Source organism: Rhinolophus ferrumequinum, chromosome 18 (assembly GCF_004115265.2).
Source record: "Rhinolophus ferrumequinum isolate MPI-CBG mRhiFer1 chromosome 18, mRhiFer1_v1.p, whole genome shotgun sequence".
Lineage (NCBI taxonomy): Eukaryota > Metazoa > Chordata > Mammalia > Chiroptera > Rhinolophidae > Rhinolophus > Rhinolophus ferrumequinum.
In genome coordinates this window covers 61,455,264-61,474,855 of record NC_046301.1, presented here as the reverse complement: position 1 = coordinate 61,474,855, position 19,592 = coordinate 61,455,264, and the positions used below count along the sequence as shown (strand labels likewise).

Genomic DNA, 19,592 nt, shown 5'->3' with positions numbered 1-19,592 from the left:
GAAGAGGTGAGTGGGGTGGGAGGGCACACCTGGGAATGCAGCTGTGCCGAGGGGTCCTGTCCCATCAGGCAACCCAGGCACCCCATGGGTCCTGATGGCCCAGGCAGAAAAAGGCAGCCAGGGGTCCCCCACTGTCTGCCCCTGCCTGGAGAAAGGTTCTACGGGACAAACCCACTCACAGCACCATCCACACTGGCAACAGTATCCAGTATGTTAAAAGGCAGCTATTTACAAGGGGGTTGTATTTTTAGGGGTAGGCAAGTAGCGTGTTTCCCCGAAAATAAGACCCAGCCGGACAATCAGCTCTAACGCGTCTTTTGGAGCAAAAATTTATTTAAAACCCGGTATTTTGTATGTATTATATTATATATATTGCATATCGTATTTATTATATCTCGTCATACCACGTCATATCATATCAGTAAAACTCGATCTTACATTATAGTAAAATAAGACCGGTCTTATATAAATTTTTGCTCCAAAAGACGCATTAGAGCTGATTGTCCGGCTAGGTATTATTTTCGGGGAAACAGGGTATTAGGTTGGTGCAAAAATAACTGCGTTTTTTCCCCCCTTTTTAACCTTTAAACCACAATTACTTTTGTACCAACCTAATATTTAGACCGTGATACAATTTTTCTGCTCGCAGAGGTGATACAAAGTTTTCTTTGCGTTTCAGCTCCAAAAAGTGAGATCGTTTACACCCAATAGGTAGACCAGCTACGATCCGCCCCCCAGCCGCCCGTCTTGCCCACCACCCCGCTAAGGACCTTTTCAGACAAGCCCCGAGTCACCTCCTGTGTGCCTCTGAGCCCAAGTGACACAGATGTGGGGAGGACAGCCAGCCTCCGCCAGACAGGGAGAGTGATTGGGTCGAGTGTCCCCCATGTGCCAGGCTCTGTGCTCAGTGGCTGCCTGGGTGGCCTTCACTGTACTCTCGCCACTGATGCCTGACCATCATTAGGGGAAACTGAGGCTCAGAGAGGCAGTAAGTTGCAGAGGCCAGAGAAAGGCTATACACCCTCATGGATGATTAGGCGGCTCTCCCAGGTGCCACTCTCCCCATCCAAACCAACGATTTAAGTCCCAAAGATTAAACAGCTCAGCAGTACAAATAGGAAAACCCAACATCAATAAACCCTACGCCACAGAAAAAATAAAACACATCCCTGCCCTGCCTCAAGGGTCTCGGTTTTACAGATTCCATTTGGGGTCTGGGTCATTAAAAGTAGCCAGAATCAAAGGCAGAGCTTGTTAGAAAGTAGTTGACGGTCCCCCAAACCTTCCCCAGCCAGCCAAGAGGTGATAGCACAGCTCTTACCTAGGGGTGTGATTCTCATGTGGGCACCGTGAGCTTTGGGAGGGGCCCAGGAAGTGGGGTCCTATCCCCCACACAGCATCCTACAGGAGGGGAAACTGAGGCCACATGTTCACTTGGCTCCAGGAGTTAGAGCAGAGGCCCATAGGAGGGGTGGCAGTGGGTTCTCACAGGTCTATGGCCTGAGGGGGCATGACTATGCTCACTCAACTGGGCCAACCTCTCCAGGGCCCTATTTCTCTAAGATGGGCCCCTCTCCCACTGGAGGAACTAAGGACTGTATTGGGGAGGGGCTGGCCTGAGCCAGGACCAGAACCAACTGGACCCCAAACCTGGAGGTCAGCAGCCAAGCACATAGGGCTTACCTTTATTTCATACCCTAAAGTGCCAGGGTCTCTGACATGGCACTTGCCACAGGGGCACTGGGCCGTGGCCTGTGGGCACCCGTAGGCCATCTCATCACCAGCCCAGATAGGCCCCTGTATCCCCAGCCTCAGTATTCTCTTCTGTGAAAGGGATGCAGGGCTCTGACCACGTGGGTGTCTTGTGCACGTGAGGGCCTCTGTGCACACACCTAGCTCAGGAGGGCGCCCAGCTGGGTCACCGGGCAAGCGCTTCTGACCCCGTCCTCCCAGTGCCTCAGCAGGCTGAGGCGCCATGTCAGGCCCCCTCAGGGAATACCCAAGTGCCCTCAACACCTGCTGTACTTTTCTAACCAAGGAAGCTCAGGGCCAGGCATTTAACAGTACCGTTTGTTTCTTTGTATTAATATTAATTGTTGCCTCTCCTACTTTTGAAAACGTGGCCAAGGAAGCAGTTTCCTTTTAAGTTCTTTTGTTTCAGTCTAAAAACAAGGTGTTTCAAAGAAACAAATTAATTTTCTCTGAAGCAGGTGAGAGGGGCTGCGATGGAGGGATGTGAGCTTAAATGGGGGGCTACCTCTGCTCCGTGACTTGGCAAGGCTGCCCTCCTGTAACAGGTAGAGAGGATAAATCCAGCTGTGGGTTTCAAGGGGAGACACCAGGCACCCGACCCTTCAGGCTTAGTTTCTTCATCTGTGAAAAGGGTTTCTGATTGAACTGGGTCAGAGACATTCAGACCCTTGACAGAAGGGGGAGGCTGACAAGTGGTTCAGGGGCTCTAGGATGGTGGAGGTGAAGGGGCCAGGTCTAAACCTGTGCCCTCCCACACTCAAGCTGGTCTGTTCCAGCCCAGTGGACTGTGACTTGTCAGTTTAACAAAAAAAAAACCGAACTGCACTCCTGGTTACTCAGCCAGAGAGGCGAAAATAAAACGGGGCTTAAAAATACAGGCATGGTCTTTCCGGAGCTGCGGCCCACTGCGTTTTTCCACAGGCTGTGTTTTTCTGCAGAGTAGCTGACATTGTTTCAGTTTGGGGACTTGTTTGTAACAGACCTCAGTGACCTGGGCCTTGTACTGGCAGAGTTATATTCAGACCAGAGAGTTATATTCAGACCGAAAGCTTCCTCCCCCAACTTATTTCAAACCAAAATGTTACCTACGGGGGAGCGAGGGACTTAAGCAACTGTCCACACTGGGTTCCTATGTTTGCAAGGAAACCCTGACTACCCGCTCTGACACCCGACAAGTGGCCCACTGTGGATAAAATGAGAGGCCCCTGGTCCAAGGTGCACGCTAACTCCCAGCACCCAAGAGAGCTCTGCTCTGATTTCTGACCTCACTGGGGCTGTCTGGGCTGTGTGACCTCTAGACGCCAGCATCCCCTCTGAACCTCCATCTGCCTGACCGGGAAACAGGCCATTCCGGGGTGGATCAAACAGCCTGGGAAGTGTAAGGATCCCCCACCTACCCTCACAGGCCCGCCTCTCCCCAACAATAACAATGGCAGTAACAGTGGTGGTGGCTGAATACTGACCACAGACACCCACACTCCTTATGGGGTCTCCTCCTATTACCAGACTGCGCTAACCATCGTGTAGCTAAATAATGGAGGAATCAGACTGTCACCGTCTGAGTCCTCTGCCCCACTCACTGAGGGTCCCCACATCAGTCAGCCAGGTGCTGGGCCCTCCTCGTGTATTTTTTCATCCATGATGTAGAAAATAACCCCGATCACACCCGTTTTACAGATCTTAGAAGGCCAGAGCCACTGTGTGCCAAAAGCCAAGCAAGGGCCACAGGACCAGGAGTCCCCTTGGAGGCATCGGAGGCTCTGGGCAGCCCCTCCTGGTCTCTGGGCCTCGGTTTCCCCATCTATAAACTGGTGGACTGGTCCCATTCTGCGCCTGAGCAAACATTTGGGTGACAGGTGTCTTTGGAAGCCAACAAAGGCCCCAATGCTGTACAATGCCATGGGGTGGTCAGCCTGCTCATCAGAGGGTACCTCAATACCCCAGCCCTACCTGGGGGCCCTTCCATCCAAACAAGTGTGAGGCCTAACTGTTGGGGGTGTTTTGGCAGACGCTTCTCCCCAGGAGCCTGGAGGCACAGGAAGTGTTGCTGAGGTGGGCAGGGCTTGGCTTACCATGCTGAAGTCCAGGAGGTCGCTGAGCTCCTTGTCTGTGCCCACAGGCGCCATCCTCTGCGGCTGGTTCATTCTCCAGCTGCAACGGTGGGCCTACAGATGGTCTTGCGTGGTGGCCTGCAGTGGTGGATGCAGGGAGGGGCAGGGAGAAACGGGGATGGGAGAGAAAAGGTTTGACCGTGGCCAAGGTGGACAGACGGGGCATGGGGGAACTGTGTAGAAAGCCCTTCTAACTGCCCTGAGGATCTAGGTCCTCCTAGACTGAGTTCCTTCCTCACCCAGGGCGTGGGGGCAGGGCAGCCAGGATTCCAGGATTCGGGCTCCTGGAGAGACCCCTCCCCAGAGCCCTCGAGGAGTCTGAACAACGAAGGGGGGATGTGCGCAAATACAGATTTCCTAATTCCCTCTGCGACCACCAGGGACTCAAGTTGCAAATTTTAAACTGGAAGCAGAAAGGGAGCAGTCCCTTCCTGGCTCGCTGGGCCAGAACCCGCCCCTCTCCCCGCTAACATCTCCCATTTCCAAGCACCCAGGCTTCCCTGGCCCCGCCCCCTGGAGGGGGGAGGGGCGACACAGACCCCGCCCCGAGGAAATTTGGTGACCCCCCCAGCAGCTGTCACAGCACGCTTAAGTCTCAAGTCACCCCCAAATTCAAAGCGAAAGAAATCCTCAAGAAGACCAAGTCCCCTGCCCGATTCACGACTGATTTGGGGACCGCCCCACGCAGAGACCTACCCTCAAAGCTCCCCTCCATTCTTCATCTCCTCCCCCCACAAAAAACAACCCAAGTCACAAAAGAAAAAAACAAGCCTACGTTTATTGTCACGATGTATCCGGTAATTATTTTTAAGCAACTCTGAAAACATCCCCTGCCTCCCGCCCCTGGGGGAGGGGAACCTAGACCAAGGTCCCCCGCATAGTCCCAGGGGGCTCCATTCTAGAACGGGGTGGGGTATCCACCTGCCAGACCCCTTCCCACCCCCAGAAAGGGGCACACGTCAGGTCTCCATCGTCCCAAATACGGACAGCGAAGCCCCTCTGGCTTCCTCCCCGGGTCCCCAGGCGGGGGCGGCTGCGGGGACACCACGGAGACTGCGGGGAGAGGAGGTGCCGAGGGAGACCCAACTTCAGAGAAGGAGAAACCCCCGCTTTGTTTGCCAACTAGAGACGGGGTGTGAAACGGCTGCCCCTGCGCACCCCTCCCCCGCTAACTTTTTTCTTTTTTGGAGGCCGTGTGAAACTGACTTTTTTGAGTACGAAACCGCACTTTTTTGTGGGGTAGTTGAAACCGATTTTAAAACAGACTAGAACGAGGAGCTGAAACAGGCTTTTGTAGGGGAGTTAAAAGTCTTATGGGGTGTCACAAGGACTACGGGGAACTTGAAAGGTGTTCGGAACCACTTTGAGAACATGGGGGCACAGGGCGTCTTCCTTTGGGAGGGGTGGGACGAGGCCCGGGGAACCAACCCCCCCCCACACCTCCAATTCCCGCGGCCCGGGAAGGCGGCGCGGCCCGGGAGCCCCCTGAAGCTGGGGTGCCACCGCCGCTCTGTTCGCGACCCCAAGCCGCCGCTGCCGCCTCTCCCCGCATTAACGCGGGGCAGATGTTCCTTCCCCAGCTCCCCCAGCCCTCAACCTGAGCCGCAGTTCGCGCGGCCGCACCTTCCCCGCGCAGACAAAAGGACTCTCCCTCCCTCCCGCGCTCCCCCTCCAAACTCTAGCGCCCGGCTGGGCCCCTCCCGGAGGGAAGGGGCGCCCCGATAACCCCGCTCCGGGGCCGCGACGCCCCCCCACAAAGTTGGGTGCCCCTCGGGCGCCCCCCGCACCCCCGCCCGGGGCTCCGCAAAGTTTCGTTAAGTGGCCGGCCCGACCGGGGAAGGGGCGCGCGCGGGCCCCGCATGCGCCGACCCCTCCACGTCGCCCGCCCCCCCCCGCCCGGCGCGCAAAGTTGGAGAACAATGACTCCGGCCGCCGCTGCCCCGCGCCTGGCCCGCATGGGGCAAGGGGCGCACTCCCGAGAGCCATCCCTGTCCCAACTTCCCGGCCTCCGCGGCGTGGGGAGGCCCGGGGCAACTTTGCACAAAGACACTGGGCCCCCGACGCCTCGCGGCCCGCCGGGTCTCGACGCGGTTACCTGCTCGGCGCGGCCCGGCCCGCAGCGCGCGGGGGGCGGCGCATGAACGGCCCCCCCCCGGACAAAGGGGCGTCTACGGGCCCCGAGGGTCGCGCGTGGGCGGCGCGGCGCGTGGTTCGGGCCCCTCCCTGAGTGCCCGCCCCGCGGGGCCCGTGCGCTGCCGGGACGCTGGCTGAGGCGGCGTGCGCGGAGACCGCAGTGCCCGCGGCCGAGTCCGGTGGGCTCGGTCCGGCCCGCTACGCCCGCGGCCGCCGCCGCTGCCTCATCTTCCTGCGGCGGGAGACATGTTCCGCCCCCCGCCCGCGCGCCGGCCACGCCCACTCCAGAGCACGCCCCCGCCCCGCCCCACGCTCCTCCCGATGACACCGTGGATCCCTCCGCCGCTGCCGGCCGCGCGGCCCGCTTCAGGCTCGCGGCTCGCCCTCCCGTGCGTCCGCAGGAGGTGGCTGCGGCGTCGTGGAAGAGCCCGGAGCCTGAAAGAGAGGGCGTCCTGCGAGTCCGTCAGCAAACGGTGCCGGAAACCAGCAAGGACTATCTTCCAGCGCGGAGGCGCACGTGGATTGGGAGTGCACATCTTGTATGACGCAAGAGGGAAAGGACCGTGAGATGGAAAGATAAGGCAGAGCGACGGTATCCTATCGGAGGGCGCGACAGCCTGATTGGCGGGACCTCAAGCCATTCGTGAATAGGCCACGCCCCCTTCACGCCCCTCTGTGCGGCCCAGCGAAGAAAGAGGCGGGACTCTCCGAGCGGGAGGCCGCGAGAAGCAGCGGGGCTGGGCTTTGGAGTTTTATTCTCAGGTTTGCGTGGCCGCCCGCGCGGCATCTTGGGTTTGGTCGTGTCTGCGTTCCTAGGGCTGGCTCCGGTGTTCAGTGTTGCGAGCGAACATCCAGGCCCAGAGCGAACGAATCAGACCCATTTCACTGTCGGGGACACCGAGGCCAGCTCTGTTTCAGGGTTAGAGAGTCCCGCGTGTAACCCGCACTGTGCCTCTGACTCGCTGGGTCTCACTTCCCCATCTGTAACATGGCATTTGGACCTGAGTTTGGACAGGACTAAGGCCAAACTAGGCCTTCTGATTCTCAGTGATCTGTCTCCACTTAGGTCCAAAGTTCCCCCCACATCAAAGGGCTCCTCAGCTTTTTAAAGACCACAAACCCTACAGAATGGGAATAATTATTATAAATTACTATAAAACACACTTTTCGTGGCTCCCTGTGTTCCCAGAGAGAAAGCTACACACTACTTCCAGGCTTGGGAAGAGGTGTCACCATCCCCCTAGCCCGCGAGGCTCAGGAGCTCAGGCCAAAAGGGCCACCTCCCAGTTCTGGAACCTACCAGGCTTATTCCCACATGTGGGTCTTTGTCCTTGCTGTGTCCCCTGCCTGCATTGCTCTTCTACCCCCACCTAGAGCTCTTGAATCACCACTTTAGGGCTGCTCCAGAGAGCTGGGCTGAAAGGAAGGTAGAAAGGGGGGGTCCTGGGGAAAGGAGTGGAGAAGACCCCAGGGAGACGCAGGGACTCTTAATAAAGTCACAAGCCCCTCCTGCTACACTGGAACTGGGGTGATCCTCACCCTGATCCCTTCTGGTCCACAGAATCCCCATATGCTCCAGGCCTGGGAAAGGGGTATGGATCGTGGGCTGTGAATTTGAGTCCCTCTTCTCTCCCCATCTCACTGTGACCTTGGGCAAATTCTGGCTGCACTCTAGGCCTCAGTTTCCCAATCAGGAAAATTGAAGGACACAGAGGAGGTGCCCACAGCTCCTGCCTGCATCCATCAGCCTTTCCCCACTAGTGGATCTGGGTCTCTAGAATGAGGGCCCTCTCAGCCCCAGCGCTTACCAGTGACCCAGCCCTGACCCCACAGGTCTGTGGCCTACTCTGGCTTCCCTCCAGCTTGGGAGGTTTCTGGAGGAATAGGCTGGGGCCAGGTTTCTTGGGGTCCCCAGCCTTAGTCCGGGTGGGCCAGCCTTCCTCCCCCAATGCTGAGTGTAAACCTTTGGGTTGGGCCAGTGTTCCTGGGGTGGCCCTGGACACACCCAGTGAAGAGGGGAATGGTCCATTCATGGACCATGCAATTATTGAACACCGACTGTGTGCCAGATTTTATGCTGGGCATTGGGGTACAGTGGTACTTGGGACCTGTCCAGTCCCTGTCCTCCAAAGCAAGCTGGGCCATCTAAAGAGCTCCCCTTTAGTCCCAGAGGTGGCACTTTCCATCTACACTTTTGGCTGTCAGGTTCTCACACCTGAGTGATTAAACCCATTGTCCAGATGAGGAATCTGAGGCTTAGAGAGCTCCTCCTTGGGCCCCAGTTCCCCCTGGGGCTCATACCTGCCTGGAGGTCCTCCTGGATCCACAAACCACCATTGTCCTGGGGAGGCCTGGTGTGGGGCTGAGTCACCGGGTGGAGCAGCCCATGGGGCCCCCATTAAGTTGCCACATCTGCCCAGCCCAGAGGCCCAGGTGTGCCCTACAGGGCCCTGGCACAGGGACAGGCAGCCAGCGGCTGGTGCCAGGGGCCCTTGAGGGCAGCCCACAGCCTGCCCGCCCCCACCTGCCTGACTGCGGCCTTTGTTCTCTGGATGCCCCAGGCTGGGGAGGCAGGAGCCAGAGACCTGCCTCCCTCACCTGCTGCCTCCTCCTTCCACCTGAGCCACACCTACTGTTCAAACCCCAGGCTGGGGACCCCACAATGAGGGAGGTAACCCCATTTCTGGTTGGAAAAACTAATGCCAAGGACAGATTCCCACCAGTGAGTCGGGGTGGGGATGGGGGTGGGGGGTGGCAGGGGACAGAACTTGGCATGGTGGTGGAAGCTTCCAGAAGACAGACACAGTAGGTATGCGGGCCTCGGTTGTCCAGAGAGAATGTAATTGGAACTGGGACTTCAGGGCCACCCTCCCAACATCCCTTTTCATTTGTCTCCAAAAAAGGCCCCTTCTCCTGGGGTGTGAACAGACTCCCCCCCCACTCTCCCACCCCACCCAGCTCCTCCCTGCATTTCAGAAGCTGCAGCAGGAGGGAGGAGTGCTTATCACTCAAGCCAGACCCACTCATACTCACACACACACACACACACACACACACACACACACACAGTATTTCATCATCCCAGCATGCGCTCCTGCAAGGGTGTGGAGCTGGGGGCTTCTTGGTCCATTTGACCCTCATGGAGGGGCCTGACCCCAACATGGCCATTCTCACCAGTGACCTGGGTCGGGGCTCATTCATTCATGAATTGATTCTCCCTGGGAGTGAGGTTCCTCCAAGGCCTGCTGGTTGTGCCTGGGGTTGGGGGTCTCCCTGGAGATGGAATGGGGGAGGTATTACTCTCCCGAGATGAGGAAGGAAATGCCAGCCATGGTGGGTGCTCAGTGGCTGGTGAAGCAGCAGGTCCACCAGTGGCTCCCAGGACTGACTTCTCTGGCGCTCGGACCATGAATACAAGGAGGGGAGGGGACCCTTGCCCCCCTGCCCCTCCACCTGGCACTGGACCTGGGGAGCAGTTGGGCCATGAGAGCTGGGCAGGGGGCTCTGAAGGTGACCGGAGACTTAGCCTCACACCTCCCATTGTTGGAGTGTCAGATAAAGATCCAGGAGGTTTCCTAAACAAGTCCCACAGGACCTCGACCTCCCTGGGCTGGGTCCCCTGGCCAAAGACACTTGAGTGTGACCAGAAGGAGGAGTGAAGTTGATGGGCAGAGCAGGGAGCATCCTAGACAGGAATTGCAGGGGCAAAGGCTGGGAGGTGGGACTGCGCAGGGTGTATTTAAGGAAGCCGCAAGGCTGGAGCCCCAAGAAATGGAGGAAAGAGGAGCCAAGGTCGGAGGGCGGAGCCTCAGACTCCGCAGGGAGGGGTCAGGTCTTAATGGTGAGGGTATGAGAGCCATGGTAGAGAAAGGGACTTGATCTCCGTGGCTGTGTGTGGAGGAGGGTTCAGGGGGGAGAAGGTGGGATGGATACGGAGGGAGTGAAGGGTGGGCCGTGGGGCTGTGGCTTTGGGATTGGTTTGTGGGGGGACTGACGACGGCTCGCCCATGGGTTGGGGACGAGGAGACAGTCACCCATCAGTACTGAGTGTGGGGCTGGGGATCTGTGTGCATTAATAGTGGTGCCTTCACCAAGCAGTGAAGGAATGAACAGGGCGGGCCAGGAGAGGCTGTGTGCCAGTTGGAGGTAAGCGAATGAATGAGCCCCGACCTGGACTGAACCCAAACCCAGCATGGGCCCCAACCCCGGACTGAGCCCTTAGCCTAGGCTGGACCCCTTCACCTGGACTGAACCCCACCACCACACTGAGCTCTTTGCACCTGGTCCCCCCGGCATGCTCACCATCCACCACCAGGGCAAGCGCCACCTGCTGAGGGCGGCCTTTCCTCCTCCTGGCCTGGTGCCCACAGCTCCTGACTCAGGGGCCCCCAGGGCCTGTCCCACCACATTCCGGGGCAGCCTGTACAAACATGGGGCACTTCCCCACCTGCCCCCCATGGGCACTGTTTGGCTCAGTTCCCTGGGAGGGTGGGAGGAATAGGCAACAGGGAGCCGGGCTGGATTCCCACTGCCAACGTACCCACCCACAGGGCAGCCTCGCTGACCTCAGCTCATGGCAGCATGAGGGATGCCCCTATCTACGCAGAGCACACTGAGGGTGACCCTCTTCTCCTGAGGCTTCTCCAGATCCCCCAAGCTTCAAGCAGGAGGAAGTAGGAATCACCCCATTGTTCAGATGGGGAAACTGAGGGTCAGGCCCCTGCCTGAAGCGCGCCAGACTCCCACACTGGGTTCAGCTGGCCTCCCAAGCTCCTTCACCTGATCCTTGGTGCCTTCCAGAAATGGGGGAAGGGCATTCCAGGTCACCAGCACCTTGTCAGGCTAAAGAGTGTGGGTCTTACTCAAGGGCCCCGGGGAAAAGCCAGGACAATGTGGTTGATGTCACTAGGGGCACAGGAGCTGAGCGTGAAATGCTGAGGTGTTCGCAGGCTGGCAAGGGTGATCCGGAAGAGGGCACAGCTGGGACAAGGCCGTGAGGTGGCATTGAAACCCATCCCCTAGGTGTGCTGAGGGCCATGGGGAGCCCTTGGCAGTTAGTGGCACTGAGCCCACCCTGGCCTCCTTCCCTACCCCAGTTCTGCCCACTCCCCACCTTGCAGCCTCACCAACCCTCCAGGTCCCCTCCTTGCCGCTCCTCAAACACCTGTGAGTTTCCAGGCCTTTGCCCTGCCTGTGCCTACTCCTGGGCCACCCTTCCTCTAGTTGTACCTCACTCTCCCCTCCTCATCCTTCGGCCCTCAGCTTGAGTACTGCCTCCTCCAGGAAGCCTCCTGGTTCCTAGTGACCTGAGAAGTGGGTAGGAAACAGAGTATGAGTCCTGTTCCCGGCCTCTTGGCCTGGCTCACCAACAGATGCAGGTTCAAATCCCAGTTCTACCCTGTCTTGGCTATATGAGCCCAGGCAGGGGCTGCCCTTCTGGGGCCTCAGTTTCCCCTTCTGAAAATCAGGGGCTAGACCCCAAGAGCTGCCTGTATTGTGCTTTTCCCGAGTGTATCATGTCACTGAATCTCACCCCAGCCCTATTAGGTAGTGACCATTATAGCACCCGTTTTATAGATGGGAAAACTGAGGCACAAAGGGATGTAGCCACTTAATCAAAGCCACATGACTGAGCAGTGAACCCAGGCAGGGTTCTGTGCCCAGGACTACCTGAGGGCAGGGTCCCTGGGTGTGTGTGTACACCTGTTTTACAGAAGGGACAGGTTGATGGGGTCACCTGGGCGCTGGCTTTGTGCCTGGCATTGTGACACATTTTATGACACAATTTTTATGAATCTCTGTGATCCTCCCACCAGCCTAGCAAGTGTGTGTGTGTGGGGGGGGGGGGCTGTGGTTGGCCCTATTTCGCAGAGGAGGAAACTGAGGCCCAAAGAGGCTCAACCAACTCCATGTGCTCCCTCCTGACTGGGGCTCAATGTGACCTAGCTGCATGTTTGCAGAGAAAATAAATCAGTTGCACAAATAGGTCAAGAGGCCTGGGGAGGGAGGGAGATGTACCTGGGTCCTTAGGAGTCTGGGCTCAGGCCTGGCCTTTACTTGTTCCTGTGTGGACGACAGTTGACAGTTTTCAAATGGCCAGTGGGGAGTGTATGTGAGGCGGGTTCGGAGAGAGGGAGATGCCTGGACGTGGCTGAGCCCCCTGAACTCCTGGGACAGGAGGAGACTCAGAAAAGGCTGGCCTTGCCCACCCTCTCCCCACACCCCCACCTGCTTACTCTCCTCAGGGCTGAAAAAGACACAAAGCCCAGAGCTGTAAAAAGGACGAAAATCTTCAAATTTGACTACATAAAAACAAAACATTTCTGAATTATAACAGACCCACAGATGAGGTCAGATGAGGTGTGACTAGTGGGGAGAAAATATTTGCAACATCGTAACAGAAGAAGGATTTGTATCCTTCCTATACAAAGAGTTCCTACAAATCAATAAGAAAAACAACCAAACAGAAATGAACAATTACTTCACACAAGAAGAAATACAAATGGCCACTGGAGAGACAGAGAATACCAAGCTTAAAGTCACTCACAAGGAAATAAATGCAAACAAATACGCAAACAAGAAACCACCTTTTGTCCTTATAGTTGGCAAAACAGTAAAAGATTGGTCACATCCTGCGATAGTGAAGGTGGGTGTGGGGACCACTGGGGAGTGCTTAATTCAGAAACACTGCATGGCTTTGAACTCTGCCTCCAATTCCAGTGCTAACAATCAGAAATCTGATCAAAGTGATGGCACGAACAGGGGTGCTGCTTACAGCAAACACTTGAGAACCACTGGTGTCCAGAAAAACGGGATGTGTAAGCAGACATGGCCATACACAGAGCACTGTCCTCGCCTTACAGCAGAGGGGTCTGCACTCGTGTTCTGAGTAAGGACGACATCTGAGGCAGGCTGTGCAAGTAAAATACAAGCTGGAGACCCATGGCGCCATTTGGGGTAGCGTTTTTGTAAAGGAAGAAAGCGTGTATTGAAAATGTGCAGGAGGAAATGCCCAAGGTTTCAGTGGTTACTCTGGGTGGGGGGTACTTTCAGTTCTTACTTTATATTTATATTTAAGAGGTGGGATTAGCAGAAGGTGGGCTGTATGTCCTGTGTGTGTCGGGGGAAGGGGGGTTGGTGTTCTTTTTTTAATTTAAAAAAGTTTAGCTTTTCAACTCTATGCTGAAGCTGTGTGACCCTGCAGAGCCATGAGAGGGAGGGGCGGGTTTCCACTGGGCAGGGGGCAACTGTTTCCATGACAATGCTCCCTGGGCATTCCCTGGCCAAGGCAGGTTTCCAGCTACCCTAGGCAGGGTCTTCTGGGGGAAACCCCTGGGGCCTGGGGAGGCCCCCCAGGGCAATCCTGAGAATGAGCAGGGTATAAGGAGCACTGCGGAGTCCAGTGGGGTCACACCCTCACTGGTCAGTTAAAGGGGATTAGTGACAACACCCAGCAGGGTCAAGGCTTGGCCTTCTGATCTCCAGGCAGGTGCTGGGGGAGCAGGGAGGGGCGGCCCCTCCCGGAGGGCAGGGAAAGCCCCAAGCACCACCGAGAGGAACTGGGTTACAGAGCCTCTCTTCTGAAGGTTGCTGGCCTCAGTTTCCCCATTTGTGTTGAGGCCCTGCCTCCAACCCCTATAGGTCCCCCAGCTGTGGTTTCCTGGGCCTGGCCTTCCCATCACCCCACTGCCTGGTGAGGGGTCTGGCCCCCTTACTGCTTCTTGGTTTCCTCGCACCCCTAGTTGGCCCAAGGGCTGGGTAGAAAAATACGTCCCAGGCCAGCCTGTGACCTCTCTGTGCTTCATTTATAAGGATGCAGAACAGACACAGAGAAGAACAAGAAATTCACCCACCACCTCCTAATTCCCTCCCCTCTTGTGGCTTGGCTGTGTTGGTAATGATGGGGCTCAGGGAGACCCAGAGCTAGCTAGACACCCCCATCCAGGGATGGAGTCTGGGCAGGCCAAGAGGGAAAGAAATAATGCGAGGACAGGAGAAAACTGGGGGGCACAAAGCACCTATCATGTGGTCTCCAGCTTGGCCTCCCTCCAGCCGCCTCACTCACTCCCTCCAGCCATACTGGCTCCTCCTCTGACATCAAGTCTCATTCCAACCTCAGGGCCTTTGCGCGGCTGGTCCTTCTGACAGCTGGTCCTCTCTCCCTCATTCTCCAACCTGTCAGGCTGGTTTATTACCTTTCTTCCTTGTACCTATCAACATGCACAACCATCTGATTTGGTTGTTCAAGTCCCCCACCCCCACCTCCAGTTCCACGAGGACAGCCCCTGGGCCCAGCCTGGCCACCCCTGCATCCCCAGCACCCAGCCTGGGCCTGGCATACAGGTGAGGCTCAGAGGCAGAGGCCTGTCCTACAGCTTAGTGGTGCCTGGAAGCCCCGACCTAGGCGAAGGCATTTCTTCCAGCTAAGGGGGTTGTGTGGGTCCCCGGCAGCTGGCAGGGCCACCAAACAAGTCTGTGGGTCTGTGTGTGTGGCAGCGGCAGCTGGGGCTCCTCAGAGCCCAGCCCCCACCCTGAGTACAGTGGGGAGGGAGGGAGGCAGCAGCTGGCGGCTGGCCCTGGGCCAGCTTGAAGCCTCTGCTGGGAGGGGCAATGCTGGGGCTGGCTCTCGTCTCGGTCTCTGTCTGTCTCTGTCTCTGTCTGTTCCTGTCTCCTCTCTCTCCCCCTCCCTCCCTGTCTGTCTCCCTGTCCCAGAGCTTTGCCTCCTCTGGGGCTGGGGACTGGGCCCACTCTGTGATATTAGAATCCCACTCACCTCCACCTGCCCATCAGGACCCGCCCTGCCTCTGTTCCATGGTCTTTATCCCTCCCCATATGGGGAGCCTGGCAGATGCCTCTAATGGGCTGGGGGTCCCAAGCAAGTCCCCACCACCTCATGAGCCTGTTTCCCTTCTATAGAGTATTGTGGGCCCCCTCTCTGGCATAGGCACCTGGTGGGACCATCGCAGGGGGCGGGGGTCACTGCAACCAGCCGGGAAGGAAACAATCCTGAAGGAGCCACTGGAAGCATCTGAAGCTGTCATGGGGCCAGAGCTGGGCAGCCAGAGGGTGCCCAGGAGGGGGTATGGAGGCCAGGAGGCATCCTGGTTGGGACAGGGCTATGCAAAGGCCCTGAGGACTCTCTCCTCTGTCTCGGTCTGTCTCCATCTCCCCACACTGGGCTTCCTCTGCAACACTAGGATCCTCAGCCAAGTTCCTGGTCCTCACCCCCAGGTCACACAGCAAGCTGGCTTGGCTGACCCTGCCCTCTGCTCCCACATTCAGGCCACTGAGGCCAGGCCCTGGGGAAGTTAAACAGAAGGGGTTTGTTAGCAGCAAGGAGGGGGGGGGGAGAGAGGGGGGAGCAGGAGGGGAGAGGGGGAAGATGGGGGAAGGGGGGCAGGAGCTGGGCTCCCCCCAGGACCCTCATTTCCCAGATACACCCCATCAGCACATCAATCTGCCAAAGCTCTGCTGACTGTAGAATCCATCACTGCAGAAATACCCTCCTGGGGCTGCAGCTTAATCACCCCTGATTTGCATTTTTGCATATTAATGTAGGCAGAACTGCTAATTTTGCTGCATTATTTTAAAGGCACAGAAACTCTGGGGGTGAGGATGGGGCCTTCCTCACCAGGTCTGTGGGTACAGGATCCCTGCCCCTCTGTGTCACCCCTGCCCCTCAGGTCACAGGGACCCCTATCAGGAAACAGGGTGTCCTTACTTTTGAAATTGAGGCATCAACTTTGGCATCAGCCAGAAGGTCTGGGATTCTGGAATTTTTTGCAGGTGGCTCCATTCTGAGTATCCCATACTGGTGAAGTTGAGAATTTGGGATCAGAATTTGTCTTAAAACCTTTGGATTTGTCATAGACCCTGAATGGTGCTAACAAATCAATCTCCTGTGTTCAGGGCAGAACCCGAGGGCCCTTCTGCAGCCTCAGCAGTGGGCTCCCCCTTCAAACCTCTGGCGCCCACACCTGGCCCCAGGGTCGCTCAGCCCAGCCTCAGGATGCCTCTCAGCTCTGCCTGGCTCCAATGGCCCGCTTCTGGGCCTTTGCACATGCTGTTCCCCCGCCTGTGTGTTCGTCCTTCTCCTACACGGTCACCTTTTACCAGAGGCCCTCGGTGCTACTCTGCACCATGCACGTGTACGGTCACCTCCACGAACCGATCGCGAAGCTGGGAGACAGGCACAGAACGGCGCCGCCGGGTGCTGGGTGGGTGGGGGTCACACAGGCTCCTTCCAGAGCCCTTCTCTCCCAATGGCCTGAGGTACGCACCTGAGCGCTTGCTGCCACCTGGTGGCGCCCCGAAGAGTCCCCGCCCCATGGAGCCCACCCTGCTCTGGGGGACACCCAAGAAGCCCCCAGGTGCGGAGATAGCGAACCGGCCAGACTCCTCTTGACCTGGGCGCTCGGGCGCCAACGGGCGGGATGTAAGGGCTTGAATGGTGAAGAAGGACATGGGGGCCCCACCCGGCTGCCCCGTCCTGACCCCTGGGGACCTTCCTGTCCCATTCTCACACTAATGTGATCATTTGACGCCCACATTGACCCTCGGCCTGACCTGGTTGGAGAGGGGGCCGCCCCGACCGGGACCCTCCTTTGCGCGGGCAGGGAAGAATGTGCAGCGGAGCCCGTACCACGACCAGCGTCCACCAGAGGGCACTCGGCGCCCAGAAATGCGGGGGCGCCCCTGCGCGTGGCTACAATCTGCGCACGCGTATGCCGGATCTCCGCGTGAGTGCTGGATCTCCGCGTGAGTGCCTGATCGCGCGCGTACACTGGCCGGCTCAGGCGTGTGCGTGGCGCACCTGGGCTCGGGCACATGTAAACGCAAGTTCATGTGAGCCGTGATGTGTTCGTGCATGTACGCAGCTCAGCTGTGTTCGCCGGTGCTCACACGTGCTCAGTGTGCTCAGTCTTGTTGACGCGCACACCTTGAACTCTCGTGCATGGTGGCAGATTAGTGAACGCTCTATACGCTCGTGTATACTCGGGCGTGTTCATGTGTGTTTACATTTACACGTGTGTTCTGGCATGTTTCCGGGGCTGCACACACATGTTGTGACAGTTCCCTTGGGTGCGGCGTGCTTAGGTGTGTTCACACGTGTACATGTGCCCTGGCTTGTCTGTTCACATTTGCATGTTTGAACATCTGAGGCGTTATGTTTGTTCACACATGTGCACACATGCTGGGCACACCCTCATGTCCACGTTTCCTTGGGCTTTGATCTGGTCGCCTGCCCTCCTTCAGGCAGTCACACGGGCACGTTCTCTTGTGTGGCCCTGCATATTTGCACATGCATATGTCCTGGCAAACATGTGTCCACATGCTCCGGCATGTTCATGTATGTACACACATGTACATGGGCAGACTCAGTGTCACCTCTGGTTAGTGCCAGCCCCCGTTTGATCCCCTCCCCCAACCCATGTCTTTGTTACCCTGACCTGGGTTTGGGCTGCTGTCCCCCACCATGAGGTCCTGTGCTCTGTGAAGGCACCCCCCATGTCTGGCACTCAGTGGGCACCCAGTACACAGCTCAGTATCCCAACTAGCTGAAGGACAAGCCCAGTGGCCCCTGTGATTACAGGTATCCATACCTAGCTACGACAATGCAGCCACAGCAAGTCAGCCTCAGAGGTTCCAGCATTATGCTGGCCAGCAAAGTAGGGACCTTTCTTTATCCCACCCACCCACCCCTTCCTCTCCACTTACAGGAGGGTAGGAGGGGCTCCCTCCCTCCTTACTGTTCCTTCCCGCTCCCCGCCCCTGCAAACTCCTATTCATCCTACAGGGCCCTTCACTATCAGCCCCTCTTCTAGGGCACCTTCCCTGGTCTTCCGGGCATGAATAGATGAGTGGCCACCATGGAGAGCAGGCAGGGTTCCTGGGCTCCCAGCTGGATGACTTGGTGGTCCAAGCCGTGTCTGCAGACAGGAGTCTGTCATCGGTGGTTCCTCAGGGATAGGTGGAAACTGGTTCCTGGGCCGCACCCATGGTTGTTAACATAGCTGACAAGTTCCCCGGGAGGCTCTGATGTGATGACTGTGCTCATTTGCTGTGGCTCCTTCTTCCGTCCCTCTGTCCTTTCCTCTGTCCCTCTCTCCCCTCTCTCTATCTCTCTCCTCCTTCTCTCAGTTCATCCCCCTGGCCCTGGCCACTTCCCCCACACACACCCCTCATGGGCCATCTCCTTGGCAACGGTGGCCATGAGGTCAGCTACTCAATCAATCTCCTCTCACCCCTGCAGCCCTGACCCCTGGACCCGGAAGGTGACAAGGAAGTGGGGTCAAGCTTGGGTGTCCAGGGTTGGGGGAATGCTGTGGGGTTAGGACAGAGGTCCCTCAGCCAGAGCAAGGGCAGCAAGACTCAGAGAGGGAGAGTGGGTCCCTGGGGCGTAGGGTGAACAAGGTCAGACGTCAAGCGACCCTTGGCATACATGGACAGTATGGCCCTCCTGGGCCTCAGTTTCCTCCAAGACACATCCAGATTTCAAGTCCAGTCCAAGCCAGTTCTTTGGAGCACTCACCAGTTCTGAGCACAGTTTCCAGCCCTTTGGGAGGAAGGCTCAGTCCTCATCCCAATTTACAGCTGATGACAAGGCCACATGGCTGCAGACTTGGCTTGGACCACCAAAGGTCACCCAAGCACTGGTCTGGGTAACTGGCACTGGAAACCAGGGCTCTGTCCAAAGTACACCAGACACCAAGTCCACATTCTAGCTCCTGAGCTGGCTGCATCACTGCTTCTGGAAGAGTCCACCATTACTGCTTCTTGACTATTCCTCCATCCCTGCTTCTGGAAGAGTCCACTGGTCCAGCTCTGAGCAGTGCACCATTCCAGTTCCCCAGGGAAGCAGTCAGGGGCCTTTAGGTTTTTCCCTTGTAGGACCAGGCAGCGGAAGGTCCCCAAACACCCTGGGAGGAGGAGGCTTTCTCTCTTGTTGGCAGTCTAGTGGGGACAGCTCAGCAGGGCCCCATGAGGGGTGAGAGCCACAGCCCCAGTCCCGCCTCCCCACAGGTTGATGAGCTGGGTCCTGTAAGGACATTGATCGCTAAGTGCATTTGTATAGATCCTGGGACAGGTAGCCTGGGCCCACCGTGAGGGGACTCAGAGGGACCTTGGGAGCTGAGTGGGTTCTCTAGGGTGAAAGGGTGGGTACAGCAGAGTACAGAAGATACCTCTGCTGCCCTCTCCCCTTTCTGAGCCTCAGTTTCCCCATCCTGGCAATGAGGGCAGATGGAGATATGGAGGAGTTTGCAGTGGGCCTCCTGGGGCCCATTTTTTAGCCGTGGCAGCAGCCCCTCAGAGAGGTCAGGCTGCTGGCCCAGGACCACACAGCCTGAGGGTGAGGGATGCCATGGCTGTGCTGATGGGGGGAGCATTGAGCTGGGGTCCGGGCTTGACTATGTATGGCGCTACCGCTCCCCGCCAGCCGGGGCTGGGCTGCTGGCCCTTTAAGAGCCTCGTTTTGGCGCCGCCTGGGGGTTATCGATTGCAGCCTTGGAAACGCGATTAGATTACCCCGGCTGGGAACGGCAGCCTGGCGGGGGCCGCGGGGGGCCGCCGGGGTGGGGGGTGGGGGGAGGATGG

At 57.7% G+C, this 19,592-nt stretch overlaps 1 protein-coding gene across 12 annotated transcripts in view; it reads right to left on the bottom strand.

Moving 5' to 3' along the window:
• The window catches only part of TCF3 (transcription factor 3), a 39,399-nt gene extending 31,084 nt beyond the window's left edge, over positions 1-8,315 (bottom strand). For 3 of the 12 annotated variants that reach the window (XM_033133704.1, XM_033133700.1, XM_033133701.1), the window contains exon 1: positions 3,825-4,337. In XM_033133704.1, coding sequence (XP_032989595.1) covers positions 3,825-3,896 — 72 coding nt within the window. In that variant the 5' untranslated portion in view covers positions 3,897-4,337. Of the gene's footprint in view, positions 1-3,824; positions 4,338-5,958; positions 6,243-8,297 lie in introns of those variants that run through there. The other 9 variants (XM_033133702.1, XM_033133703.1, XM_033133699.1 and 6 more) reach the window with 7 other exon arrangements.
• Positions 8,316-19,592: the final 11,277 nt, after the last annotated feature.